Source organism: Python bivittatus, unplaced genomic scaffold (genome assembly GCF_059951505.1).
Source record: "Python bivittatus isolate LINGU-HERP-01145 unplaced genomic scaffold, Pbiv_v1 ctg000960_np1212, whole genome shotgun sequence".
Lineage (NCBI taxonomy): Eukaryota > Metazoa > Chordata > Lepidosauria > Squamata > Pythonidae > Python > Python bivittatus.
The window spans coordinates 9,744,170-9,770,638 of record NW_028277124.1 but is presented as its reverse complement, the minus strand read 5'-3'; the positions used below and the strand labels follow the sequence as shown (position 1 = coordinate 9,770,638).

The 26,469-nt window shown below is 38.3% G+C and overlaps 3 protein-coding genes across 3 annotated transcripts; all 3 read right to left on the bottom strand.

Moving 5' to 3' along the window:
- Positions 1 to 1,509: 1,509 nt before the first annotated feature.
- LOC148213626 (protocadherin beta-16-like) lies at positions 1,510 to 3,888 on the bottom strand. The gene has a single exon (XM_088131358.1). The coding sequence runs from the start codon at positions 3,886 to 3,888 to the stop codon at positions 1,510 to 1,512; it is 2,379 nt and encodes a 792-aa protein (XP_087987484.1).
- Positions 3,889 to 14,792: 10,904 nt separating this feature from the next.
- On the bottom strand, positions 14,793 to 17,162 carry LOC103060932 (protocadherin beta-16-like). Its single transcript, XM_088131357.1, has one exon. The coding sequence runs from the start codon at positions 17,160 to 17,162 to the stop codon at positions 14,793 to 14,795; it is 2,370 nt and encodes a 789-aa protein (XP_087987483.1).
- Positions 17,163 to 19,259: 2,097 nt separating this feature from the next.
- LOC103051936 (protocadherin beta-1) lies at positions 19,260 to 21,352 on the bottom strand. The gene is given in 3 exon segments (XM_015890936.3): positions 19,260 to 19,337; positions 19,340 to 19,554; positions 19,557 to 21,352. Coding segments are annotated over 3 exon segments (2,037 nt in total). The 5' UTR covers positions 21,301 to 21,352.
- Between the last annotated feature and the right edge of the window lie 5,117 nt (positions 21,353 to 26,469).

Below are 26,469 nucleotides of genomic sequence, written 5' to 3'. Positions count from 1 at the left end.
ATAAAAAAAAAAATTAACTATAAACTTAAGAATTTAAAGAATTTGAAACAAACGCCAAAAAACTAAGTAAGAGTTTAATCCAAGAAAGTTATAAATGAATTAAGGCACCAGATGAATTTGGAATATTAGGACTTTTGGTACAAGACCTTGGAAATAATTATATAAATAAACAGCACCTTCATGGGAACTAAATTGTTTAGTTTACCTTAAGTCATAACAGAAATTTGAGACTTTATGATTTTGGAAACTGGACACTAGAGGGGACTAAAGATTCTAGGCAGAAAAGGAAAAAGAAAAAGAGAGAGAGAGAGAGAGGTTTGCCTTTGGTCAGCATTGAGACAAAATGACAGAAAATGGTATGACATCTGAAATATTCCAGAAGATATTTGAAGAATGGGGACAGAAACTAGTAGCTACAATGTCAGCAATGATGTCTGCTTATACGGACAGACTATGTCCAAAAGATGTTAAAGAAGAAATGACAGGTGTGAAAGAGACTACTTTAGAAGGTCTATAGGATAAAGAGCTGAAACAAACCTCATCAGATGCAGAAATATTAGAATATAAAGAAATTGAAATACTGGAAAATAAAAAAAAAATTATAAAACAGAGACGACAGTTAAGTGGAAATACAAAGGACAAGCCAAGAGAATGACCTGGATAATGACTACTTTCTGGATTTACAAAAGAGGTTTGCTAAAGCCTCGAGAAGCCTTTGAGATGGGAAAAAGAAAAAAATGAGAGAGATCAAATCGTATGACATCTGAACAAATTAAAGCTCAAGATTGCTAGAAGCAAAAGGAAGGAATACAAAGTTGGCTTGCTTGATCATGGTTAAACTAAGACATGTTTCTATAAAATTCTGCAAACCCTTATGGACTTTTTGCTGACACTAGGACTGAAATGTTAATGATTTATGGATTTGCATATAGATAAGAGATGGATTATGGGAAGAAGAGATACTTGTACATAACCTTATGGGGGTAAAGAATTACTAAGTTTGTTTGTACTTGTGATAAAGATTGGAAGTCACTTCCTTAAATATTTCTTTTCTCTTTTTCTTATTTTTTCCTCCTTTTTTTTCTTTTCTCTTGCACTTTCTATTCTCTTTATTTTTCTTTTCCTTTCTGAGTTTAGTTTGTATTGTCTTCTATTATTATTTTTAAAACATTTTTATAAACATTATTAAAAAAAGATTGATAATGTCCAGTAGGTGCTCCAGTATGACGGCATCCTGTTCCCATGACTTTTCATGTTGCAGAATATATAGTTTTTTACTCACAACCTCTGTATTATTCAAACATCCATCAATGCAGTGCCCCTTCTTTAGCTATTTTTATAGGGTATTCTTTTGTGACATTGTTTCCTCTTTCCATCAATTTCTTTTTCATCTTTCTGCGTGTCTCCACCACATAGATCCCAAAATCCTGACTCACTGACTCATACATGTAAATGTCAGTGTATATATATAGATGTACATCAACTATATAGACATATAACTAAATTACATTAATATATTATTCTCACCTGAGATATCTGCTCCCTTTCCTCCAATTGATTAGGAAGATCATGGAAATCATTTCTAATCTGTGGATTCAGCAGTGTTTTTGGCTGCTCCATAGTAAAAACAGGAAAGAGAGGCCTAAGGAACTTGAACTCACTGCTCAGAGACCCATCAGCTAAGCACACCTCATAGCTGTAGGCCTGGGAAGGTGTCCCAGTATTACGATCTACACAGTTCTCTTGCAAATTTGGACCCACAGGGAAATTAGATGCAGAGTTAGAACGTCCTATGAACTTCCTTCGCTTCTGAAACTTGGTTGCAATAAACACCATGACAGAAAGCAGAAAAATGGATGAGATGGTGACCAAGCAGATAATTAAATACATTGTTAGGGTGTGATCTCCCTCCTGTGGGACTTCACCCTTAGGATTATCCATGATTTTCATATAAGGATCAGAGAAGCCGTCCACTAGAAGTATTCTTAGTGTGGCAGAGGCAGACTGAGGAGGATGGCCGTTATCTCTAACTGCCACAATAAGAGTGTGTTTGAAACTATCTCGGTTGTTCACTGGCCTCACGGTTTTCACTTCCCCATTCTGAGTCCCCACAGCAAAGAGACTTGGGTCTGTGGCCTTCAGCAGTTGATAGGAAAGCCAAGAATTCTGCCCTGAATCTCTGTCCACTGCCACCACTTTGGTGACCAGGTAGCCTGTCTCTGCTCCCCTGGGAACAAGATCATTTGATGGAGAAGTGCTGTTCTGAAGTGGGCAGAGGATGAAGGGGGTGTTGTCATTTTCATCCATGATATGAATTCGGACCATTGTTTCTGAGCTCAGTGGAGGTGAGCCTTTATCTACAGCCCTCACCATCACCTGAAAATCTTGTATGTCCTCATAATCTATAGATCGAATGGCATACAGGTTCCCAGTTTCAGAGTTGATGGAGATGTAAGAAGATGCAGGCCCATCCTTGATCTTCCCAGGCAAGAGCGAATAGGTCACTTTGGCATTTTGTTCTGTGTCCACATCCACAGCATGGACTGATCCAATGAGCAGACCTGGAATGCTGTTTTCTTGCAATTGCAAATCATACAAAGATCTTTCAAATATTGGAGAGTTGTCATTGACATCAGAAATTTGAATGTTAAAAACTGTCATTGAAGTGAGTCTCGGAGAACCTTGGTCAATGGCTGTGATGGTGATGTTATATTCTGACATTTGTTCTCTGTCCAATGGCTGTTGAGTCACAAGCTCGTAGTAATTGTTCTGAGTGGGTTTTAGGATAAAGGGCAGGTTTACATCAGTATTGCAAGCAGTTCTGCCATTGTCTCCAGAGTCTTGATCACTGACACTGAACACAGCCACCAGTGTTTCTGGGGGAGAGTTTTCTGGTAAGGGGTTGGTGATGGATGATATTGTTATTTCTGGGGCATTGTCATTCTCATCCTTTATATCCACAAGGACTTTACAGTAAGCAGATAGTCCCCCTCCATCTGTGGCTTTGATATTCAGTTCATACTTACTGTTTTTTTCATAATCAATTTTCCGTACAAGTGTAATTTCCCCAGTACGGTTGTTTAACTTGAATGATCTCAGCACATCTGCTGGTGCTTGGCTAAACATGTAAGTGATGTGAGCATTGGATCCAATATCTTTGTCAGTAGCTTCAACTTTAGCAACCAGTGAACCTGGATGACTGTTTTCCATTAGCTGCACTTTGTACACAGATTGTTCAAACTGGGGCACATTATCATTGGTATCCAGAATATCAATAACTATCTGTGCTGTACCAGTTCTCCTTGGGATCCCTCCATCCACAGCTTCCAAAACAAGGAAAAACTTAGGAATCACCTCACGATCTAATGGTTTTGCCAGAAGCAGTTCTGCATATTTGCTGCCATCATTTTGACTTTGCACGTCCAGCTTAAAATGTTCATTTGCGCTAAGTATGTAGTTCTGGATAGCATTTTTTCCTTTGTCTAAATCTTGGGCTTTCTCCAAAGGGAAATGCGTGTTTATGGGAGTCTGTTCAGGTATTTCAAAAAGAAATTGATTGTTAGAGAATCTAGGGGAATTATCATTCACATCTTCTATCTGAACTTCAAATCTGAACACTTGCAAAGGATTTTCCAGCACAATTTCTGAGAATAAAACGCAGTGGTCATTCCGATCACACAAAGTTTCTCGGTCAATTTTATCTTTTAATATTATATTCCCAGAATGAGGATCCAGCTGGAAATCCTGCCTGGAACTCTTAGAAATCAACTGTGCTTTGCGAGCAGAGAGCTCCTTGACATCTACTTTCAAATCTTTTAACACGTTTGCTACTATTGATCCAGCTTTCTTCTCCTCAGGCACTGAATAGCAGAATGGTTCACACAACATACCAGAGTTACATAGAGAAATAAAGAACAAGACCACTTGCCTGGTAAGAAGACATATTTCCATTTTCTCAGCCTCTTTCAGGGAAGGTCATAAATTCAGTATGATTCTTTGTAAAGCAGCTCCTATAATTTCCTTTATATTTGTGATCAGTATCTAATGGAAGTTATTTTTTGATACTCATGCTGGAATATCTTCTTCTGAAATTTCTCAAGGTTTAGTTAAGAGCTGTTGCCTTTTGCTCTGAAATTCCTTTGTCTAAAGACTAGATCTTTCTATAGGTAAAATAATTTTTATTTTTACTGTTTGTGCAATAGCACCACCTTGTGTTTAAAGTAAAATGTAGCACTGTGAATTTATGAAACTCCTTTGAATAGGACTTTATTTAAACTATGAAAATTGAATGCTTATTTTTGAAAGAACAAAATTTTACGTCATGCATACAATCTTGGTGTCATTTGTCATATTAGGACAATATATTAACAGCTTTTAATCTAGAGAAAAAGGATTCCTGCTGAAAAGTAAGAGCTATAACCTTTGGTACAATTGTGCTGTGAAAGTGTGTACAGAGACACAGTATAACATTATTACAAGGATCCTGAAGGATTTCACTTGTTTTTACTTATTTCACTTGCTGTCCACTTATTGTTCCTTGTAACTATCTTTTATATAAGACTTGAGATGTTATTCTTTCCTTTTATCTGATGAGTTTATTATGACCAAGTAGTACTCACTTGAAAACAATCATGATTTTTACCTCCATTCATAACTAGGCATTTCATAATTCTTTTCATAAGAAAATTAAGCAATCAGGAATCTAAATTATTGATGACTTAATAAAGTTTCCGTTTGTGTTTCTTTCACTCTTTTTTCCTTATAAATTTGCAAAGGTTTTTACCTCTCTTGTCTGTCTTATAATAATTTGTTTTGTTTTGGATTTTTTTGCATCTTAGTAGCAAGTATCATGTATACAGAAGAGAATAACTGGAATGCACAACTGACCATATGGCAAGATGATATTAGACCAACTTAGAAGTGGGATGGAGTCTGTGTCTTGTATTTGGTATCTTAAAATTCAGATATTTTCAGTGTTCCTTTGAATATGAGGTATAGGAAGACACTAACTTGTGTCATCCTTTAAAGGATTCCAGAATGATGCATTTAAATTTCCAGAGGTATAACTGAGTAATTTATGCATCAAAAATCACAAATAATAATATCCTTCAGGGAACTTGATGGCTTTACATGTCAGGGCTTACATAGCCAAATCTGCTTTGGTCCTTCACATCAATTTTGGTCTGGGATGTTGAATAGTCAAGCAGATATTGAATATTCAAGCAGATATTGGATAGAAGTAACTTTCCCAATCACTGGATAGAGATGTTCTAGAATTATGTATGGTTGATGCATTTTTTCAATGTGTGGTTCTCCTCCAATTGGCTCCGCCAATTCAGCCACTACTGTGGTTGTATAGGCAGAACCTAAACAAACCAAAGTTCATCCACAATAATTTCCTAGGTATATTCCTATGTCAGATACCTCAGTGATGACCAGGAATTGAATTTGAGCTCTTTTATCTATAAGGCAGATACTTTCTGACACTGAACTGCTATGGCCTCCTCAATCCTTATACATCATTTACAACCCAGATACTATATTTCCCTCTGGGCTAAATTCAGCCAAATACACATCTAATAGTACAAGAAAAAAATTCTAACAAATTCAGAGTAATAATAAGTAAGATTCTTTGGCAAGAGAATCTTATGAGAATAGGATTCAAAATGGGTGGTAATTAACCAATGAACGGCAAAGTTTCAGTGAAGAAAACCAGACGGAAGAAGCCATGTGGATAGCTGCACAAAAATATCAGTGAAGTTCTGAAAACAAAAAAGGACATACATTGGAGATAGAAAAAGGGACAGTAACTAATAGAAATAGCTCAGAATTGTAGAAGTTATGTCAGGAAGCTTAGCATGAACTGAGGTTGGTGAAGGATGCTGAGAACAATATGAAAACAATATGTATCTTCAGATACAGTATATTCAAAATGAGAGGAAGACAAGTGAATCAATACACCAGCTGCTTAGTGAAGATGCAAAATATTAACTGAAAAAACACAAGGTTGAATTACTCAACTCCTATTTTGGGTCAGGCTTCACCAAAAAGAAGATATATGCTCCACCAAAAAATTATAGAGAGGAATTTTAGGGTGAAGGGGCAGGACTGCAGCTTGATATTGATAGAAGCATTCTTATAGAATATGCATTTACTATGAATGAATGAATGAATTTTAATATCCAGAGGCAGAGGAATAGCATTATATGGAACTGAAAGATCTTGCTGATGGTTGGATTGAACCAACCTCCCTCCCTCCCTTCCTGATTTATCTGCCACCTCCATTCAAATGAACTCTACATGAAGTGCAGTTATTAAAAATGTAAGAGTTTAAAATATAATAATAGTACTATAATAATAGCAATAGTCATAATAGTACAACACCCCAAATTAAGATTATAGTTAATGGCTGCACATTCATAAAGAATCAGTCAGGCTTTCATCAGCGTTCAGAAAGCCATGAGAATAAGAGAGATCCTTGCTTTGGGGGGGGGGCACACTGTTCCAGATGAGGGGCACGCCCCTCATGCCACCCCTCCTTTTAAGAGGTGAATGTTGATCTCTTAACTGATACTTAATGCAATAGTAATATAGAAGTGGAATAAGTATAGAAAATAGTATAATGAGACAAGAAAATAGTAAATTAATAGTAATAAATTCACTGTGAAGAGATTCGGAAATCGCTGTATGTATTGTTCTATGTGTAATTTTGTAATTAATGTTAGTATATGTTATGTGTTTTATGTATATAAGTTTATTTATAATTATATGTTTATTTGTTTGTTTGTTTTAAATAATAAAGTTTGGAAAAATAATTTTTTTTTTTAAAAAAGATGTCAATGTCAGCAAATGTTCTCTAGTGATTATATATTATTTTTCAGAAACAGGCAAAGAACTAGATGACTGGAAGAGGGTCAACATTATCTCCATCTACAGGGGGAAAAGAAGGTCCAGAAAGGCAACAAATAAATTAGTCTAACATCAATATCTGGTAAGATGTATGAGCAATTCTGTAAAGAGATTTGTGTTAAAAAGAACATTGTGATTATGGTATCAGTATGGATTTGTTATCAACATGGATTGTTATAAGCTTGGATTTCCCCAAACAAGTCTGACAACCTTGTATCATGTTTTTGGCTGGGTAACTCCACTAGTAATTCATGTCAACTTCCTCTTAACAGACAAGGAAAGTGCTATCATCTATAATGTAGCAAAGTTCTGTATAGCTGCTGTGAATGTGCACAACAGCTGACTACTGCACATGACTGACATCCTCATATCTGATTCACTTATCTTATGGCTATGTAATGGTTTGTTTTCTCCTCTCTCTCTGCTGTATTTAAGGTATATATGTTTTGTTTTATTTGGTCACTGACCAAAATAAATACAGGTAGTCCTTGGTTAGCAACTGCCCTGGGCAGCGATTGTTCACAGTTACGACAGTGATGAAAAAGTAACTTTGTGACCATTGCTCACATTTATGATCTTCACAGCATCTTTTTCTCAGTCATGTGTTCACCATTACAGTCAGTTATTATGCATTGTCCTGTGTCTGACCCATTTTTTTCTCCTCCCCCTTGCAGAGCTGAGAGATTGCTTAACCAAGCCATCTCTTCCTGAGCTGCTTTTCTCTGTAGCACAGTGTCCCCCTAAAAAGTGCTAAAGCTCAGCTCTGTTACCTTAATTAGAACCCTCAGGGCTGGCAGCTGCTGCCTGAAATTGACAAGACCCTAATCAGATTCACACTAAAGGCTTTTGTTTGCCTCCTAAGTGGCTCATAGCTTGCACACGTGTACTTGGCAAACAGCCCGCACTAGTGCATTCCTTTTGACATGTATTCCCCATTGTGTACCTGCTTACTCTCTTGTAATCCCTTCTTCTCCAATGAATGTAAATACAAACATTAATTCTCTTCTTGCTAATGATCCCAGTGCTGGGATGAGCATTTCAAAGGGCGGAGAAGCAGGGGAAAAGGGCTATAATATTTGCCCTTTTACCCAGCTTCCTCATGAGTTGAGTTCCAGAAACCTTCCCCACTGTTTGGGCTCACCTGGCTGTTTGAGATTGTATTCTTCTAACACTGTAACGCTGAAGTAAAATCATAAGCACAGTTGCGGTCACGTGATTTTCACTTAGTGACCACTTCGTTTAACAACCAAGTCACCAGTCCCAATTGCAGTTGCTAAACAAGGACCATCTGTATTATCTATCATTAGTAGATTGTAAAAATACGGTTGAATCTATATCTATCCATCCATCCATCCATCCATCCATCCATCCATCCATCCATCCATCCATCTTCTTAATTCTTTTCTATGAGCTGGATGGCAAGATAATTAATGGTTCCTCTTAAAACTTTTGTGTGTGTATGCCTTCGAATCAGTGTTGACTCCTGGCAACTGCCTGGACAAGTCCCTGCAGTTTTCTTGGCAAGATTTTTTGGAAGAGGTTTGCCATTGCCTCCTTCCTAGGGCTGAGAGAGAGTGGCTGGCCCAAGGTCACCCAGCTGGCTTCATGCCTAAGGCGAGGCTAGAACTTACAGTCTCCTGGTTTCTAGCATCGTGTCTTAACCACTACACCAAACTGGCTCTGCATAAAACTCATACACTGAGATTCACCTAGAAAGAGCCCTATAGAATCACCCAACTCCCTTTGGTCTACCTGGCCAGTAAATAAGAAAAGCCAAGTTTCCTCTTCAGAAGAAAAGACTAAGCCAAATGTCTCAAAACATCACACAGTAGAAGTTACAGGAAGGGTGTTTCAATGCTAGCAGAAAATTTCCTCACAGTACTGGCACTCTGACAGGGTAACAAATTGCCCAGAGAGGTGGTAGGCTCTCTGAATGAGTTCAACCAGAGGCTGCAAAGGTGTCTGTCAAGTGTTCTTGAAGTTGGATTTCTGCACAGAGCAGGTGATTGGTTTCAATGAGATAGAGATAGAGAGATAGATATATTTTAATTCTATGAGTCAATGATTTTATGAAAATGATTTTATCTGTATATTTTGCTCTATGTGACCAAATCACCTCAACACATTTCTTTTCTACTGCTCATTCACTTTTGTATTTTGCACACATTCATTCATCCTGATTCTTCTTCTTTTACCAAACACTTTCTACTAAATTCAACTTACTTTTATGTTTCTTGTGACACACCCCATATAGCAAAGCGGACACAAGTTTAAGGAAGAAAGCAAGGATACAGTGGGATTGAGTGCAGATCTCTGGTTGTCTCTATATCAGGAATGCTGTCAGAAAGAACTGCAACTTCCTGTACTGTATCTAAGACTGCTAATTACACTTTCTGAGAGAAATGTTATTTCATTAAGGTAATTGGAATGTTAATATAAACAAATCAAGGCAGAATGAACTATTGTCTGATTGGAAACTGCCCTTCATGCCTAAGTGTGTAGCTGGTAAAATAACTATGAAAAGGATTGATCAGCATGGATTACAGAGAGTGGCTGAGAGAAGAGGAGGGAGTAGATTGGGAGTGGAAGATGGGGAAGTGGTGTGGCCACAGTCTATAGCAGAAATCTTTTCCTTTATGCAGACCAATACTTAATCATTGAAAGCTTTTTAGGGGCACTATATCAGCCAGCAGTTGGCATTATGGTAATAACAACAACAACCCCCAGTGATGCGGTTGTGGGACTTGCATGCTCCAAGGAGGATAAGAGCTGTGCCAGAGGTTCAACCATTCTGCACAGGTCTCATCAGAAGAGCCAGACAAAGAGTGTCTCTCTCTTAAACAATATGGTGAGGCATAATTTACAGAAACCCATACTGGATTAGTTGTTGCCCGGGTCAACAAGGACCATGAGAGGTGTTCTAGTTCCTGGACATCTGGTGACAAGTGGGTTATAGGACTCAGGACTGTTGGCTGAGCAGCCAGGGCCAGCAGCTGCAGAATTACTGGAAGAAAAGTTGTTTACCTGTCACAAATATATAAAGACTGAAAACAAAGAAATAATGATCTGCTATCACAAATCAAATCCACCGAGAAGAGGAATCTGAAAAGAATGCAGCTGTTCAGGAAAGAACAACATCCAAAATCAGAAATAACAGAACAGAGGCTAGCAGATCAATGTCAATTTATAAAATGAAATAAAGTATTCACAAAAGTAGAATTGGAAGAACTGCAACAGTCTACCCAGGGCAAAGAAATCGAAGACTTGCCAGAAGTAGTTCAGACAGTATAGCCGTCTCCTCAGAAGGAACAAAGCCATCTAACTAAAAAACAAGAGGAATTGAAACAAAGAATAACTGAGCATCTAGAACAGCACAAAAACAACAGAATAAGGTTGCCTGCATTGAAGCTACTTACAAAGAAACAGCTAGCACAAGTATTAAAAGATGCCATTACTGTAATATCACATATAAGCACCAGCTCACTGCAAGAAACAAACCAACTGATGTACAGCGTGGCTGCAGTTATACCTTGGATGCAAAATCAATAAACAAGACAAAAAGCCAAACAGTGCACCACCAAAATGGAAGATCAGGTTGGAAAATAAGATCCCCATGCTAAGATCAGATGCAAGCAAGCTAAAATAGATGAAAGAAAAGAAGCTGAAGAACAAAAAGACCAAAGAATACCTGATCAAGAAATATCACCTAGAAACAAGGAAGATTAAGGAAGCACTGGAAATAATAAAGCAGCAAATAACAACCATAGCCAAGAAGATCAGCAGATATGAAGCTTGAATTACACACTACAGGCAGAATCTCCAATTTTAGTCAAATCAGAAATTTCTACTAATCCATCAATGGAGAGACTGCAATGAACCAGTCAACATCTGACAAAGAAGAAACAGTGCAGTTCTGGGCACAGCTATGGGACAACACAAAGAAATACAACAAGAATGCAGCTTGGATAAAGGAGGTGGGTAAGAATAAAAAAGATGCTGAAATGAAAAAACTTGTAATAACAGCAGAAATGGTGGTGAAAAGGGCAAGGAAGATCAAGAATTGGTCAGCACCAGGTGAAGATGAACTGCAAGGTTTTTGGTGGAAACATCTGACTGCTCTGCACCCACTCATTGCCAAGCAGTTTAACAACATATTGCAAGGAGGTGAAATTGAAGATTGGTTAACATCTGGCAAAACCTACCTGATAATGAAAGATCCAACAAAAGGCAACTACAGGCCAATTACCTGTTTACCAACAACTTTCAAATTGCTAACTGGTGTGGTAGCTGATGCAGTCCAACAGCATCTAGTTGAAAACAAGCTCTTTCCATCTGAGCAGAAAGGAAATTGCCCAAACAGCATAGGAACAAAAGATCAGCTCCTAACTGACAAGGTGATTGTGGAAAACTGTAAAAGAAGGAAGACCAACTTGAATGTAGCTTAGATTGATTCCAAGAAGGCATTTAACTCCCTGCCACATGACTGAATAACGAAGTGCTTAGAAATAACAGGAATCAGTAGAAACATCAGAATCTTTGTGCAAAGATCAGTGGCACAATGGAAGACACAGTTGCTAGTTAATGGGGATAGACTGGGAGAGATTAACCTCAAGAAAGGAATCTTTCAAGGAGATTCACTATTACCACAACTGTTTGTCATTGCATAGATTCTTCTGTCAACAATACTGAAGAAGTCAGGCCATGGCTATCAAACATCAGAAACATCTGCCAGACTATCCCACCTCCTTTACATGGATGATCTGAAGCTGTATAGAAAAACACCATCTGAAATGGAATCGCTGCTCAACACTGTCCAGATATACAGCCAAGATATTGTGATGGAGTTTGGACTGGACAAATGTGCCACCCTTACCATCAACAGGGGAAAAATAGTAAAAACCAAAGGAATGAAGATGCTCAATGGAAATAACATCAAGAGTCTGGATGAAGAAGATCATTACAAGTACCTGAGCATCCTTCAGGCTGACAACATCAAACACACTGAAGTCAAGAAGAAGGTTAGTAGTGAATACATCAGAAGAGTGAAGAAGATCTTAAAGTCCAAACTCAGTGGTGGAAATACCATCAAGGTGATTAACACCTGAGCCATTCCAGTCATTAGATATACAGCTGGAATAGTGGACTGGACTCAAGCAGAACTAAAAGCTCTGGATAGGAAGACCAGAAAAATAATGACAATGAATCATGCCCTTCATCCATAGAGCAACGCTGACAGACTCTACTTACCAAAAAGCATAGGTAGGTGTGGAATGTTACAAGTACACCAGACAGTTGAAGAAGAAGAAAGAGCATTGGAAGAATATCTGAAGGTCAGTGAAGAAGGTGCACTGAAGCTAGTACACCCTGAAGGCTTACTGAATACCAGAGAGACCAAACTGGCTTATAAAAAGAGACATGGCAAGGCAAAGTATTACACACACACACACACACACACACACACACACAGAGAGAGAGAGAGAGAGAGAGAGAGAGAGAGAACCTAGCAGGCAAAGCAGATAACAGCAAGACCTGGCAATGACTAAGAGCAAGAAAGTTGAAGAAAGAACAGAGGGCCTAATTCTGGCTGCACAAGACCAAGCCTTAAGAACAAATGCATATAAAGCCAGAATTGAGAAGACAGCAACAGACAACAAATGCCACCAAAGAAGCTGAAGAAACAGTGGAACACCTACTTAGCTCCTGCAAGAAGATCACACAGACTGACTACAAACAACCACATGACAAAGTAGCAACAATGGTGCATTGGAATATCTGCAAGAAATACCATTTGCCTGCAAGTAAGTACTGGTGGGACCACAAAACAGACATAGTAATAGAAAGTGAAGAAGCTGAAGTGCTCTGGGACTTTAGAAATCAAACAGACAATCACCCCAGGCTTAACAACAGTTGATAAGAAAGACAAAAAAGTCTAGATAGTGGACATTACAATACCTGGAGACAAATTCTGTGAGATTCAGGCCATTTTTTTAAAAAAAAAATATTTTTTATTTTGGTTGCTTTCTCCCCACAATGACCAGTGGTCCCCCACAGACTGGAAACCAATGACCTATAGGAATTCCACTTGACAGATGCTCCAACTGAGAGTCTGCCAACTTTAAGTCCATGCTATTTGAATAACAGGAATTGTAAAGGGATGCTATTAACTACTTTTAACCCTTGTTAATTGCAAAGAGTTGTGTATCAGAGGGTGCCATAGAAGATGAATGAATGAATGAATTGTCCACCCTGATATACAACACACTCTCAACTAGTGTGAGGAGGATGGACACAGTTATGACAGTTTCCTCTAGGTTTCCTCTGAAATTTCAGTATCTGTGCCAGGATTGCCCAATCAGGCTCAATTCAGGTTATTATGCCTGCCATGCCTAGCATGGATCTTTTACAACTGGCATCTAGCCCCATGCATGGAGAAGAGCACATGATGAATTTAGTATTCTGTTTGGGAATAGGTAGTAGACCAGCCCCTGATCAGTTTTAGACCAGCAGACAATGTAGGGGTACAGGAGAGATTAAAATGGTTTGACATTGCCTGATGCATCAGATTGGTTTCCTGAATGCTTGTGGGGCGGGGGGGGGGGGGGAGTGTTCATACCCTCTCTCTGAAAAACTTTTGAATAAATGTCTTTGGTAAATATATTGTCCAGTATTTTCAACTTTGCAAATTACAAGTAATTGTTCAGAAGGATAGTTTTAACAACTTTCTTGTACAGTAGCAAACTACTGATATTCTATCGCAGCTGAACCTGTACATCCCCAGCTCAGTTTTCCATCCTCCTATTCTTTGAGGATTTTATGGAGGAAACTTGCTTCAAATCAGTCCTGCTATTACAGTTGTTGTGTTCAATGCCATTATTTACCCTAATGGCTATTGCTTCCACATCATTTCCCCCCTGCTAATGCCGTTATTTTTTTCTACCAGTATCAATATCAAAAGTGAATTCACCCAATCATGAATTGATTGGAGAACAAGATGATAATATCATTGATCAGATGATACATGTTTTTGAATACACACTTCAGATGCCCCTTACGATGTGATATGAAGAAGCTAAAACAACATTAAGAAAGAGGATAATTTAAACTGATATGCAGTCTGATCATGATAGAAATTCTCTAAATTTAATAACTGGCAATAGAATCTTCAAACTCTAGGTGGCAAGTTACTTCGACAATCTCTATATAATGAAGTATTGCAGAGTATTTATTTTTGTGAAATTCAATCCTTTCCTAGCAATTCTAGAAGACAGGAATAAAAAAAAAATAACCAAAATGTGAAAGAAACTGCTTTTGTAGGGAGCTGTAATAGGAACTCCAGCGCAAGATTTCCAATACTGCTCCTTTTAGGAGGATTTTTGTAATGCTTTGCTATAATCCTGTAATCTGTAATCCTGTAAATTGTAAAATTCCTGTGACTCAGATTAAATTTATGTTGACTACTTATCTGCACATATATTCTAGACTGACATAAGAAGCTGCAAAATTATGCCTGGCTGCCAGTCAGGCTTGCTATCATTCATGTAACTTGCTATTCTCAAACAACTGTTATGGATTAAAGTGATGGCCTGCTTTACAGAGAATGTTACGACACTGCCTTATTTCCCAAAATAGACTGAATCATTACTTATCCTATCAAATTTTAGTCCATGAGGTGTAAATCCAGTAATACAGATATAACTGGAAATGGGGATGGGGGAGCAGTTTAAAAAAATGCAGAAAATATACAGGAATTTTGATCTGTACTCTCTACTAAATCTTAAAATAAAGTCACCTGTTTCTTTAATAGCTTATTAGTAAGTTGTTCAGGAATAACCAATAGAGCAAAAAAGGAAAGAGGGAGAATAAAAAGGAAGAGGTTGGATTAATCACATGGTTTTCCTCACCTCTTTCTTTGCACCATCATCTGCAACCTGCACAGATGTATCTTGGGCGCCAGAAGAAGTCCTATGGTTCCCTGGGACATTAACATCTCCCACCGAAAAGATGGGAATGAGGGGCCTGAGAAATCGGAACTCACTACTTAAGGATCCACCAGTCAAACAAACATCATAATGGTAAGTCCTGGAAAGTGACCCATTCCGTGAATCAGCACAGATCTCTGGGGTATCAACACTGGCATCTGGGAAGTGAGGAGGTGCAGTAGTAAAATTGTTTTGGGGATCCTTCTTGAGGACTTTGATCACAATAAACACAACAATACACACCAGGAACACAAAAGAGACTGCAGCCAAGCAGATCACCAAATATTTGGTCAGGGATTTATCTTCATCCGGTTCTTGCACACTGACATCTACCCTCCTCAGGAAGGGATCCGAAAAGCCATCCACAAGAAGAACATTAAGCAATGCAGTGCTGGTCTGAGGAGGAAGACCGTTGTCTCTGACCAGTATAACAAGCCTCTGTTTATTTGCGTCTCGCTCGTTCAGGGCTCTCCTGGTTTTCACTTTTCCATTCTGCGCTCCTATGCTGAAAAGTCCAGGGTCCGTGGCCTTCAGCAATTCATAGGAAAGCCAAGAGTTTTGACCAGAATCTCCATCCACTGCAACCACCTTGGTGACCAGATAGCCGGCCTCTGCCAACTTGGGAACCAGCTCATTGCATGGGGATGTGCTGTTCTGGAGGGGATACAGGAAGAAGGGAGCGTTGTCATTTTCATCTATGATGATGATTCGGACAACCACCTCTGAGCTCAAGGAAGGAGAACCACCATCGGTTGCCCTCACGGTAACTCTGAACTCTCTTATCTGCTCATAGTCCAGGGATCGGAGGGCATACACGTTTCCGGTTTCAGAGTTGATCGAAATGTAAGAGGGCACCAGACCATCACCCTTCCCTGGCAATAGTGAGTAAGTCACTTTAGCATTCAGCTTTGTGTCCAGATCCACAGCGTGGACGGAGCCGATCAGCAAGCCTGGAATATTATTCTCATGGATCTGCATGTCATATAAAGACTTTTCAAAAAGCGGAGGGTTGTCATTGACGTCGGAGATCTGAACATTAACCATTCTTGTTGAAGTGAGCCTAGGAGAGCCCCAGTCAATGGCTGTGATGGTGATGTTGTACTCAGCAAGGGTCTCTCTGTCTAGGGGACTTTGCAGCACAAGCTGATAAAAGTTATTTGTGGTGGCTTTCAACACAAATGGGAGATTCATCTCCACGGAGCAGACTGCTTTGCTGTTGTCTCCAGAGTCTTGATCTCTAACACTGAAGAGCGCCACCATTGTGTCTGGGGGAGAATCCTCCTTTAAGATGCTGGTCAGAGATATGATGGACACTTCTGGGGGGTTGTCATTCACGTCTTCTATTTCTATATGTATCTTGCAGTGCCCGGAAAGCCCCCCACTATCTGTTGCTTTGATGCTCATGCTATAACTTTTTTCTTTTTCATAATCAATCTGTCCCCAAAGGGTGATTTCTCCAGAACTTTCATTCAAAAGAAACAAATTATTTATTCTTTCAGACACTTGATCAAGTGAATAGAGGATCTGTGCATTTGAACCAAAATCAAGATCTGTAGCTTCCACTTTAGTCACCAGAGTTCCCTTAATAATGTTTTCCTTTATTTTTACCTTATATTCAGACTTACTAAATTGAGGAAAGTTATCATTAATATCTAGAACACTGATATTAATTTGCATTGTGCCTGTTTTCTGCGGTATCCCTCCATCAATAGCCATCAGAATCAGTCCAAGATGTGGCATCTTCTCCCTATCTAGTGTTTTTTTCAAAGCAAGATACATATTTTTACTTCCATCTTCCTGCTTATGTACTTCAAGCTGAAAATGCTCATTGGGGCTGAGAGTGTAGTTTCGAATGCTATTCTCTCCCAGGTCCTCATCTTGAGCGGATTCCAAGCGGAATGTTGTACTTTTAGGAACATTCTCGGGAATGTCCATCTCCACTTCGTTTTTCCAAAATTTGGGAGCATTGTCATTCACATCTTCTATCTTGATTTCAATTTTAAAGATATCTAAGGGGTTTTCCAGCACAATTTGAGATAGAAGTAAACAAGGGTCATTCTGGCCACATAAAGCTTCTCTGTCTATTTTATCATGAATCAACAGATTCCCGGTAGGGATGTCAAGGTGGAAATATTCCTGAGTGCCATCAGAAACTAGACGGGCTTTGCGTGTTGCGAGTTCCCCTGTTTTCAGTTTCAAATCTTTAAGGACATTAGCCACCAGAAACCCCTTTTGCTTTTCTTCAGGGATAGAGAAACAAATTGAAGTACACATTACTTTAGAGAATGAGAAAAAGAGAAGGAAATACAGACCTTGTCTCCTCCAACAGCAGTTTTCCATGATTTCAATCTCTTCCTTACAAGATCAAATCCTGCCCCAGTGCAAAATTTCTGGCTTCCTTCTTTTACAATTTAATTCTGCAAATCCTTTTTTATTCTTCTTTATTTGTTGCTTTTCTCTATCAACTTATCTGATTCCCGTCTTGTTCAATTTTATCTATACACTGTATAGCTTTTCTAGTGTTGAAATTAAACAAGATGCAGGATAGAATTGAATTTCTTTGTTAATACTGCCACCACGTGGTTCATCCTGAGAAAAACATAGTTTTAGTCTGGTCCCAGAATGATAGTGTTAGACTCAATTCATCCTTATCTACCTATCATATAACAAGTTGGCCATCCAAACATAAGGCAATTATTCTTCCAATTATGTTAATAAAAACTCAAAGAAACAGAACAGTTACCAGCACAATACATTTCACATTTTGTTCCTGCAGGTACTTTCAAGGTATACTTTTGAAGAACTATTTCATCAACCCATCAAATTCCCCACTTATACTAAACACACTGGGTATCCTTTTAAGGTCAATATTATCCAGAAGGTAACCTCATATTTGGTCTTCTTCCTCCATGTCTCCTCATGCTGTAAAAAGTGCATTTTTTTCTTAGTAACTCACCCTGAACTCTGTAGTTCTCAAAGTTCTGGTCAATTCACAACAGATTTTTAGAGTATTCTTTTTCTGACATTTTTCTAGGAGAATTTTTCTACATTACTCCAATTTCTTCATACTTTTGTATATGCTCACAACATTGTTTCCAGCATCCATAGAGTTGATATATCTAAGTGCTGAATCATATTTTTCTACTACACTTCTACAACTCAGAGATGAAATTTGAATGTAAGGTACATTACAAAACTTTTTATTTACAGTCCATATACTAAGGAAATCATTCAACTATCCACTAACTTCCAAAGGGCATATGTTATGTCTATAGCAAGCACACTGATTGTAGTTGAGAGGGATATTGAAGCAGTATCTTGTAAGTTCTTTTATTTTGACTTAGGGAAAGTATTTTTCAGATTCAAGGACTATAAAGGGTCAGATGCAGGGAGCGTGATCTCTGGGTGGTGGTAGATGTGTGGTCACACCTTGGAGGACAGCAAGAAAAGTAATTTGTCAGTTGGTAAAAAAACATCCCAGCATTTCCTACCCACTAAACTATATAGAACAAAGCAGAATAAATACCAGTTTAGGAACTAAAATACATGTAAATCATACAAATCTCTAGAAACTGGTATTGAAGTACCTCAATAGACAATATCTCATTTTTTCCCCCTGTTTTCTGAGTCATTCAAGATGTTTGGGTTTATAACTTAATTACATCAATAGATTATTTTCACCTGAGATAGCTGCTCCCTTTCCTCCAATTCATTAGGGAAATCATGGGAATAATTTCTAATCTGTGAATTCAATAGTGTTTTAGGTTGCTCCATAGCAAAAACAGGAAAGAAAGGTCTAAGGAATTTGAACTCACTGCTCAGAGTGCCATTAGCTAAGCATACTTAATAGCTATAGGCCTGGGAAGGTGTCCCAGTGTCAGGATCTATGCAAACCAGAACCTTCAATTGTTTTACTTTTGCTTTTATTGCTAACCATAGATCAATAGTGAAATAATGGAATTTTATTCTAACCGTTTGCTTGACCTGCCATAAAAGGGGGGAAGAGGAGGCCAGGTGCCGTTATCTCTATCTTGAAACAGACTTCCAAGGCCAGGAGGTGTGAGAACCGGGGCAAGGTGCGAAGAGCTGCAAGCGGGAATAGAAACCTGGGGGCGGGGGGGGGGGGAAGTTGGGCTTAAAAGGACAAGGCTTTGCTATGTAGAATTAGACTCAACAAACTATGATGCTGTATGCTTCTCCTGAATAAAGAAATCTCTGATGGAACTTTTGGTCTCCAGAGGATTTACTGAACTTTGGGATTGAGTGTGCAGACTCTGACACCCAGTATTAGGATCCACAATTATCTTGCAAATTCGCTCCCACAGGGAAATTCAATGCAGAATTAGAGCTTCCTATGAACTTCTTTTGCTTCTACATCTTGGAGGCAACAAACAGCATGACAGAAAGGAGAAAAATGGATGAGATGGTGACCAAGCAGATAATCAAATACACTGAGTATGATCTCCCTCCTGCTGGACTTCACCTTTAGGCTTATCCATAATTTTAATGTAAGGATTAGAGAAGCTGTCTGCTAGAAAAATTCTTAGTGTGGCAGAGGCAGACTGAGGAGGATGGCCATTATCTCTAACTACAATAAGAGTTTTGAAACTAACTCAGTTGTTCACTGGTCTCATGCTTTTCACTTCCCCATTCTGAGTCCCCACAGCAGATCGGTGGCCTTCAGCAATTGATAGGAAAGCCAAGAATTCTGCCCTGAATCTCTGTCCACTGCCACCATTTTGGTGACAAGGTAGCCGGCCTCTACTCCCCTGGGAACAAGATCATTTGATGGAGAAGTGCTGTTCTGAAGTGGACAGAGGATGAAGGAGGCACTGTCATTTTCATCCATGATAAGAACTCAGACCATTGCTTTTGAGCTCAGTGGAGGTGAGCCTTTATCTGTAGCCCTCATCATCACCTGGAAGTCTTGTATGTCCTCATAATCTATAGATCAAATGTCATACAGGTTCCCAGTTTCAGAGTTGATGGAGATGTAAGACAATGCAGATCTATCCCTGACCTTCCCAGGCAAGAGCAAATAGGTCACTTTGGCGTTCTGTTCTACATCCACAGCATGGACTGTTCCAATGAACAAATCTAGAATGTTGTTTTCTTGCAAGTACAAATCATAGAAAGATCTTTCAAATATTGGAGAGTTGTCATTGACATCTGAAATTTGAATGTTAATAACTGTTATTGAAGTGCGCTTGGAGAAACCTTGGTCAACAGCTGTGATGGTGATGTTATATTCTGACATTTCTTCTCTGTCCAATGGTTGTTGAGTCACAAGGTGGTAAACATTGTCCTTTGTGAGTTTCAGCAGAAAAGGCAGGTTTGCAGCAATGTTGCAGGTAGTCTTGCCATTATTTCCGGAGACACTGAACACAGCCACCAGTGTTTCTGGGGGAGAGTTTTCTGGTAAGGGGTTGGTGATGGATGATATTGTTATTTCTGGGGCATTGTCATTCTCATCCTTTATATCCACAAGGACTTTACAGTAAGCAGATAGTCCCCCTCCATCTGTGGCTTTGATATTCAGTTCATACTTACTGTTTTTTTCATAATCAATTTTCCGTACAAGTGTAATTTCCCCAGTACGGTTGTTTAACTTGAATGATCTCAGCACATCTGCTGGTGCTTGGCTAAACATGTAAGTGATGTGAGCATTGGATCCAATATCTTTGTCAGTAGCTTCAACTTTAGCAACCAGTGAACCTGGATGACTGTTTTCCATTAGCTGCACTTTGTACACAGATTGTTCAAACTGGGGCACATTATCATTGGTATCCAGAATATCATTAACTATCTGTGCTGTACCAGTTCTCCTTGGGATCCCTCCATCCACAGCTTCCAAAACAAGGAAAAACTTAGGAATCACCTCACGATCTAATGGTTTTGCCAGAAGCAGTTCTGCATATTTGCTGCCATCATTTTGACTTTGCACGTCCAGCTTAAAATGTTCATTTGCGCTAAGTATGTAGTTCTGGATAGCATTTTTTCCTTTGTCTAAATCTTGGGCTTTCTCCAAAGGGAAATGCGTGTTTATGGGAGTCTGTTCAGGTATTTCAAAAAGAAATTGATTGTTAGAGAATCTAGGGGAATTATCATTCACATCTTCTATCTGAACTTCAAATCTGAACACTTGCAAAGGATTTTCCAGCACAATTTCTGAGAATAAAACGCAGTGGTCATTCCGATCACACAAAGTTTCTCGGTCAATTTTATCTTTTAATATTATATTCCCAGAATGAGGATCCAGCTGGAAATCCTGCCTGGAACTCTTAGAAATCAACTGTGCTTTGCGAGCAGAGAGCTCCTTGACATCTACTTTCAAATCTTTTAACACGTTTGCTACTATTGATCCAGCTTTCTTCTCCTCAGGCACTGAATAGCAGAATGGTTCACACAACATACCAGAATTACATAGAGAAATAAAGAACAAGACCACTTGCCTGGTAAGAAGACATATTTCCATTTTCTCAGCCTCTTTCAGGGAAGGTCATAAATTCAGTATGATTCTTTGTAAAGCAGCTCCTACAATTTCCTTTATATTTGTGATCAGTATCTAATGGAAGTTATTTTTTGATACTCATGCTGGAATATTTTCTTCTGACATTTCTCAAAGTTTAGTTAAGAGCTGTTGCCTTTTGCTCTGAAATTCATTTGTATAATGGCTAGATCATTCTGTAGGTAATCTCTGTTTTTACTGTTTTGTGCAATAGCACCAATGTGTGTTTAACGTATGTGTATAGCAGTATTAATTGATGAGAGTCCTCCAGAGTATTACAGTTTACAAAGTAGTTCTGTTCCAAAGGTCTGTCCTTAAGTCAAATTTGAATATAAGCTGGAACAGTATTATTGTATAAAACTTATTGTATAATACTGTGAAAGGAGTATTGTGTAAATAACTCAAACCATTTTGTATTTAACTCAAATCATTCTGTATTTAACTCAAATTTTGCTACAATAGGTTCCGTTCTTAACTATGGGTCATCTGTAAACTGGGTGCTCTTAACCCAGGGACTACCTTTATAAAAATAGAATGCTTATTTTCAAAAGGACAGGATTTTACCCAGTCCTTACAACCATGTTGTCATATTAGATCAATATATACCCACTGGTATGATTGTGGTCCATAAGTAAGTACCCTATACAAAGACATGGTGAAAAAAAAATACAAGGAATTTGAAATATAATGTCTTTATTGAGCCTCAGAATCCTGAAAAGTTTCCCTTACTGTTGCTGTTTTAACTATTAATTATTTATGTATTTATCTAATTCACTGAGACCAGATAGTTTAATTAGTTCCTTTTTATCAGACAAGTTTACAACATCTAAATCGAAAGTAGCTCATTTTTTAAATTAATTTTGATTTCTAGCCCCATTCATAACTAAACGGTTTCTAATTCCTTTCACAGATATTAAGCACTTAGGAATCTAAATTGTTGTTGACCTAATAAAAGTATCCCCAATATATACTCTTTTTTTTTTTTCTTTGTTGTCCCTTCAAGCCAGTTTTTTGACTTCTGGTGACTGCCTGGACAAGTCCCTGCAGTTTTCTTAGCAAGGTTTTTCAGAAGTGGTTTGCTATTGCCTCCTTCCTAGGGCTGAGAGAGAGTGACTGTCCCAAGGTCACCCAGCTGGCTTTGTGCCTAAGGTGGGACTAGAACTCATGGTCTCCCAGTTTCTAGCCTGATGCCTTAACCACTGCACCAAACTGGCTATCTATACTTTGTATGAACTACAAATATGTGCTTTCCCCCCCCCCCCCCTATTTCAAGGAAAGATAGCTTTTATATCTCTTGAAATAATGTTCTTTTCTGTTTTGGATTTTCCTTTAAGATTTTGGATTAATCTTCACTTAAGAAAGCTCACTGGGTAACTTTGGGCCAGTCACTTTCTTTCATCCCAAACTTCCTCACAGATTGTTCTGGGTAAAATAGGAAGAAGGGTGCTATATATAGCACCTTGAACTCCTGAATGAAAGGCAGAATATGGATGGATGAATGAATGAATGAATGAATGAATGAATGAATGAATGAATGAATGAACATAGAGGAGAACTTCTATGAAGAACTGATCACATGGCAGTGTGATGCTAGACAGTCTGGGAAAAGGGATGGAGATTCTATTCTTGTATTTGCTCTCTTAAAATGCAAATATTTTCAGTGTACCTTTGAAAGTGAGGTATAAGCAGCCAATGACCTATATTATCTATGACAGGATTCCAGAATGACACATTTTAATTTTCACAGGTGTAGCTGTGTTAATCTATGGAACAAAAATTCCAGATAATCTTGTGATATAGCACCTGACAGATGAACAAATGTGTTTTTGCATAAACTTTCCTGGATCAGTGATCACTTTGTCAGCTACAAGGAATATGGACTTCAGAGTAGTATTATATCAATAATCAAACATCCTTTACTTTAAGGACTTTACTTTACTTCAAACATCCTTTACTTTAATAATCAAACATCCCTTACTTTAAGATCTACCATAAGGTAGATCTGCTTTCCACAAAAACCCACAATTTGAACTAAATGTATACGGAATTTGTTCAGTCTCGTAGCCTATGATGGCTTTACGTGTCAGGATTTGCAGGCAAATTTCTTTGCTCTTTCATTTCAACTGGACTGGGATAGAGGTGCCCAACTTAATCCAAGCAAATACTCAGTAGATGGAACTTTCCCAATCACTTGATATAAACGATCCTGACAAATTTTTCAATAGTTGGTTCTCCTACCCCAATCCATCTATTACAGTGGATATATAGGCAGAAATTAAACAAGTTCAACATTCATCCACACACTTTACCTAGAAATACCTGCAACAATTTCTACCTGATGTGCTGTGATATGAGAAAGTGTTGTATGAACTATCAATAAAGCAGAATTAAAGAGGATCACAATTGACCCATAGATAATCTTTACTTTAAACTTTTCTGTGTGATTTTACTACTAGCGTTTTGAATATGGATGGATAGATGCACATTTCTTCCTTATTGGTGAGGGAGAGAGAGAAATCCTTTGCTAAAAACACAGAAATGGAAGTAAAGCCGGGAGACCAAAGAGGAGTTGAGTTCTACATCTCACCTTCTATTGTGGACAGATTGTTTTAATGAAAATTTAAAACAGAAAATATGGAGGGAAGTCATATTAACCTTTTCCACTTCTGTTGTCCTAAGGTAATTCCTTCCCCTACCTTTATGTCTGCTATGAACCCCAGAGAGAAAGCTCCACTGAGTATTGTGGGAGGATTCCATCATGGAGCTCACAACATTCTTCTTAGGGCTGAGATTCAGGAGGGGAAAAATAAACCTCCTTTCCAAAAGCCTCATCTACGCCTTAAAAGAAATCTGAAATAAAGATTGCTACCAATGCGTTGAGTTTGCATCTGATTTGCACTAAAAAACATTGTAATAGACTTTTCCCATCTCACATAGTGGAAATAAGGCTACCATTGCCTGAGCTATTTCATTTTCTATCTCTCTTGGCATACTCTGTTATTTGCAGTTAGGAGAAAAACGAGCTTTTCTGGATGAAAGTTTTAGCACATCATCAAAATATCCCCATTATACAAAATTTAGCCATTTTCCTTAATATACTTTATCTTGCAGAAGGTATCACATTTGAACTCCTCCCTTTATGTTTTTCTGTGCCACAGAAAGTTCAAGATTTCATCAGAAACTAGCTCCAACTGTACATCATTAAACTGCTGGAAATTTCATGACACTTCCTTTATTCCTGGAGGGCAGTCTTTCTTTGACATTCTTCTAGGGACTATTTTTCATGCTCCTTAACATTTTTTCACCCCACTGTAAGCCCTCACTATATCCTTTCCATGCTACACTGAATTCCTACAACTCAGATGCTCAGTCAGACTTGGAATCCACTCTGAGTTCAGAAATCAGCTTTCAAATATCTGTGAAAGTGCCTGAGGACATGAGTTTCTAAAAAAAAAAAAAATCCATGTCCTCAGGCATTTGTTCATGTAACTTTAAAAGTGTTATTTTGGGGAGGGCGGAGCTGGCGTCGCGGCGATACGGCGGGCGATCCTGGGCTCCCAGGATGGCAGCCGATATCTCCTCCCCCGGACGGTCCCGATGGACCTAAGCCGTCCCGTAGAGATGGCGATCGCAAAGGGCACGTCCCGCGGATCTCAGGGACGCCGCAAGTCCCAGATTGATCCGAGGAGAAGCTCTTGAAGCCGGCGGAGGAGAGCCAGCCAAAATGGCTGCGAAAGCCGGGACAGCTCCAAAGGAAGAAGGAAGAGAAGGGTGTCAACTGGGTGAGATGGACTTTTACTATTTAACTATTCTTAGAGAACACCTTAAGTAACTTAAAGAGATTTTTAAAAGTGAAGAAAAGTGGATTAAGCGGCGAGATCGAGCCTTATAAAAAAAGGGGGAATTTTTTTTTTTTTCTTTTCAACTTTCCCTTTTTAGTGGAATTGGCAAGATGTTTTTTCTTAAAAAAATATATATTTTTAACTGGATTGGCTTTTTCTTTTTAATACTCAATAACTCTTTATCTTAAGCCTTTTTTTTTTACTAAGATTTCTTTATTGTTGTAAGAAATTTATACTTTTTGATTTTGAAAGGGGGAAAGTGGAGTTAAGAGAAAGTAAATGAAAGAAAGTTACACTACCATCTAGAGGCTCAACATAGTGCTTTTTTTTTTCTATTGTGACGCATGCTCAAGGACCCTGTGCTTTCTAAAAAGATAGTGGGATGTGCATGTTTATACAGGTGCCATCCGTAACTATAAACAAGAAAGTGGAGTTGAAAGCGATTTTGAAAATATCAAGATGGAAAGTTTGAGCTAGTCACAAGAGCCCTGATTAGTGGCAGTAGCTCTTCTTTCTGCTAGAAGCTCTGCTTTGCTCTCCATTCCCCCCTCAGTTGGATTTTTTTTAAAGAGACTTAGTCTTTTCCCTCCTCTTCTTCTTTTTTTTTTTCTCTTTTTTTTCTCTTGTTTTTTTTTTATCTTTTTTTTATTTTTGGCAAGAACAAAGATAAAGAATCCTTTGACTCAATGAAGGTTTATTAAGATAATAAACTATACGAGAAACACAATGCAGAAAAAGATCTTTAAACTATTGAGGATGACTATAAAAAACTGGAAGAAGAGCTGCAGAAATTCCCGCAAAAAAAGAAAAGAAAAAAAGATACTAAAGCTAAAATGGACTTAATTAAACATAAAACGGGATCAATGGAAAAGGAAGAAATAGTACAAGAAATCAGAAACATTAACCAGAATTATTGTGAGGCTTATAAACTGAGAATTAAAAGGGTTAATCAACTGATAAATGAAGAGGGACAGACTTGTTCTTGGCACTGAGGGTGAGAAAAAGATTATACAAGATTATAATGGAAAATCGTACTAAAAGAATGCACAAAAAGAAGAAGTAAAACAATATTGAAAGAAACTACTTCAGATGTTTAAAGAAAAAACGAGGGGAATACAACAATGATGGAACTGACAGAAGCTTCAAAAAGCAGAATGTTTGAAAGGACATTTATTATTGCTTTCTCTTATCCAATAATATAGAAAAAGGAATAAACAGCTAGATATTTTGG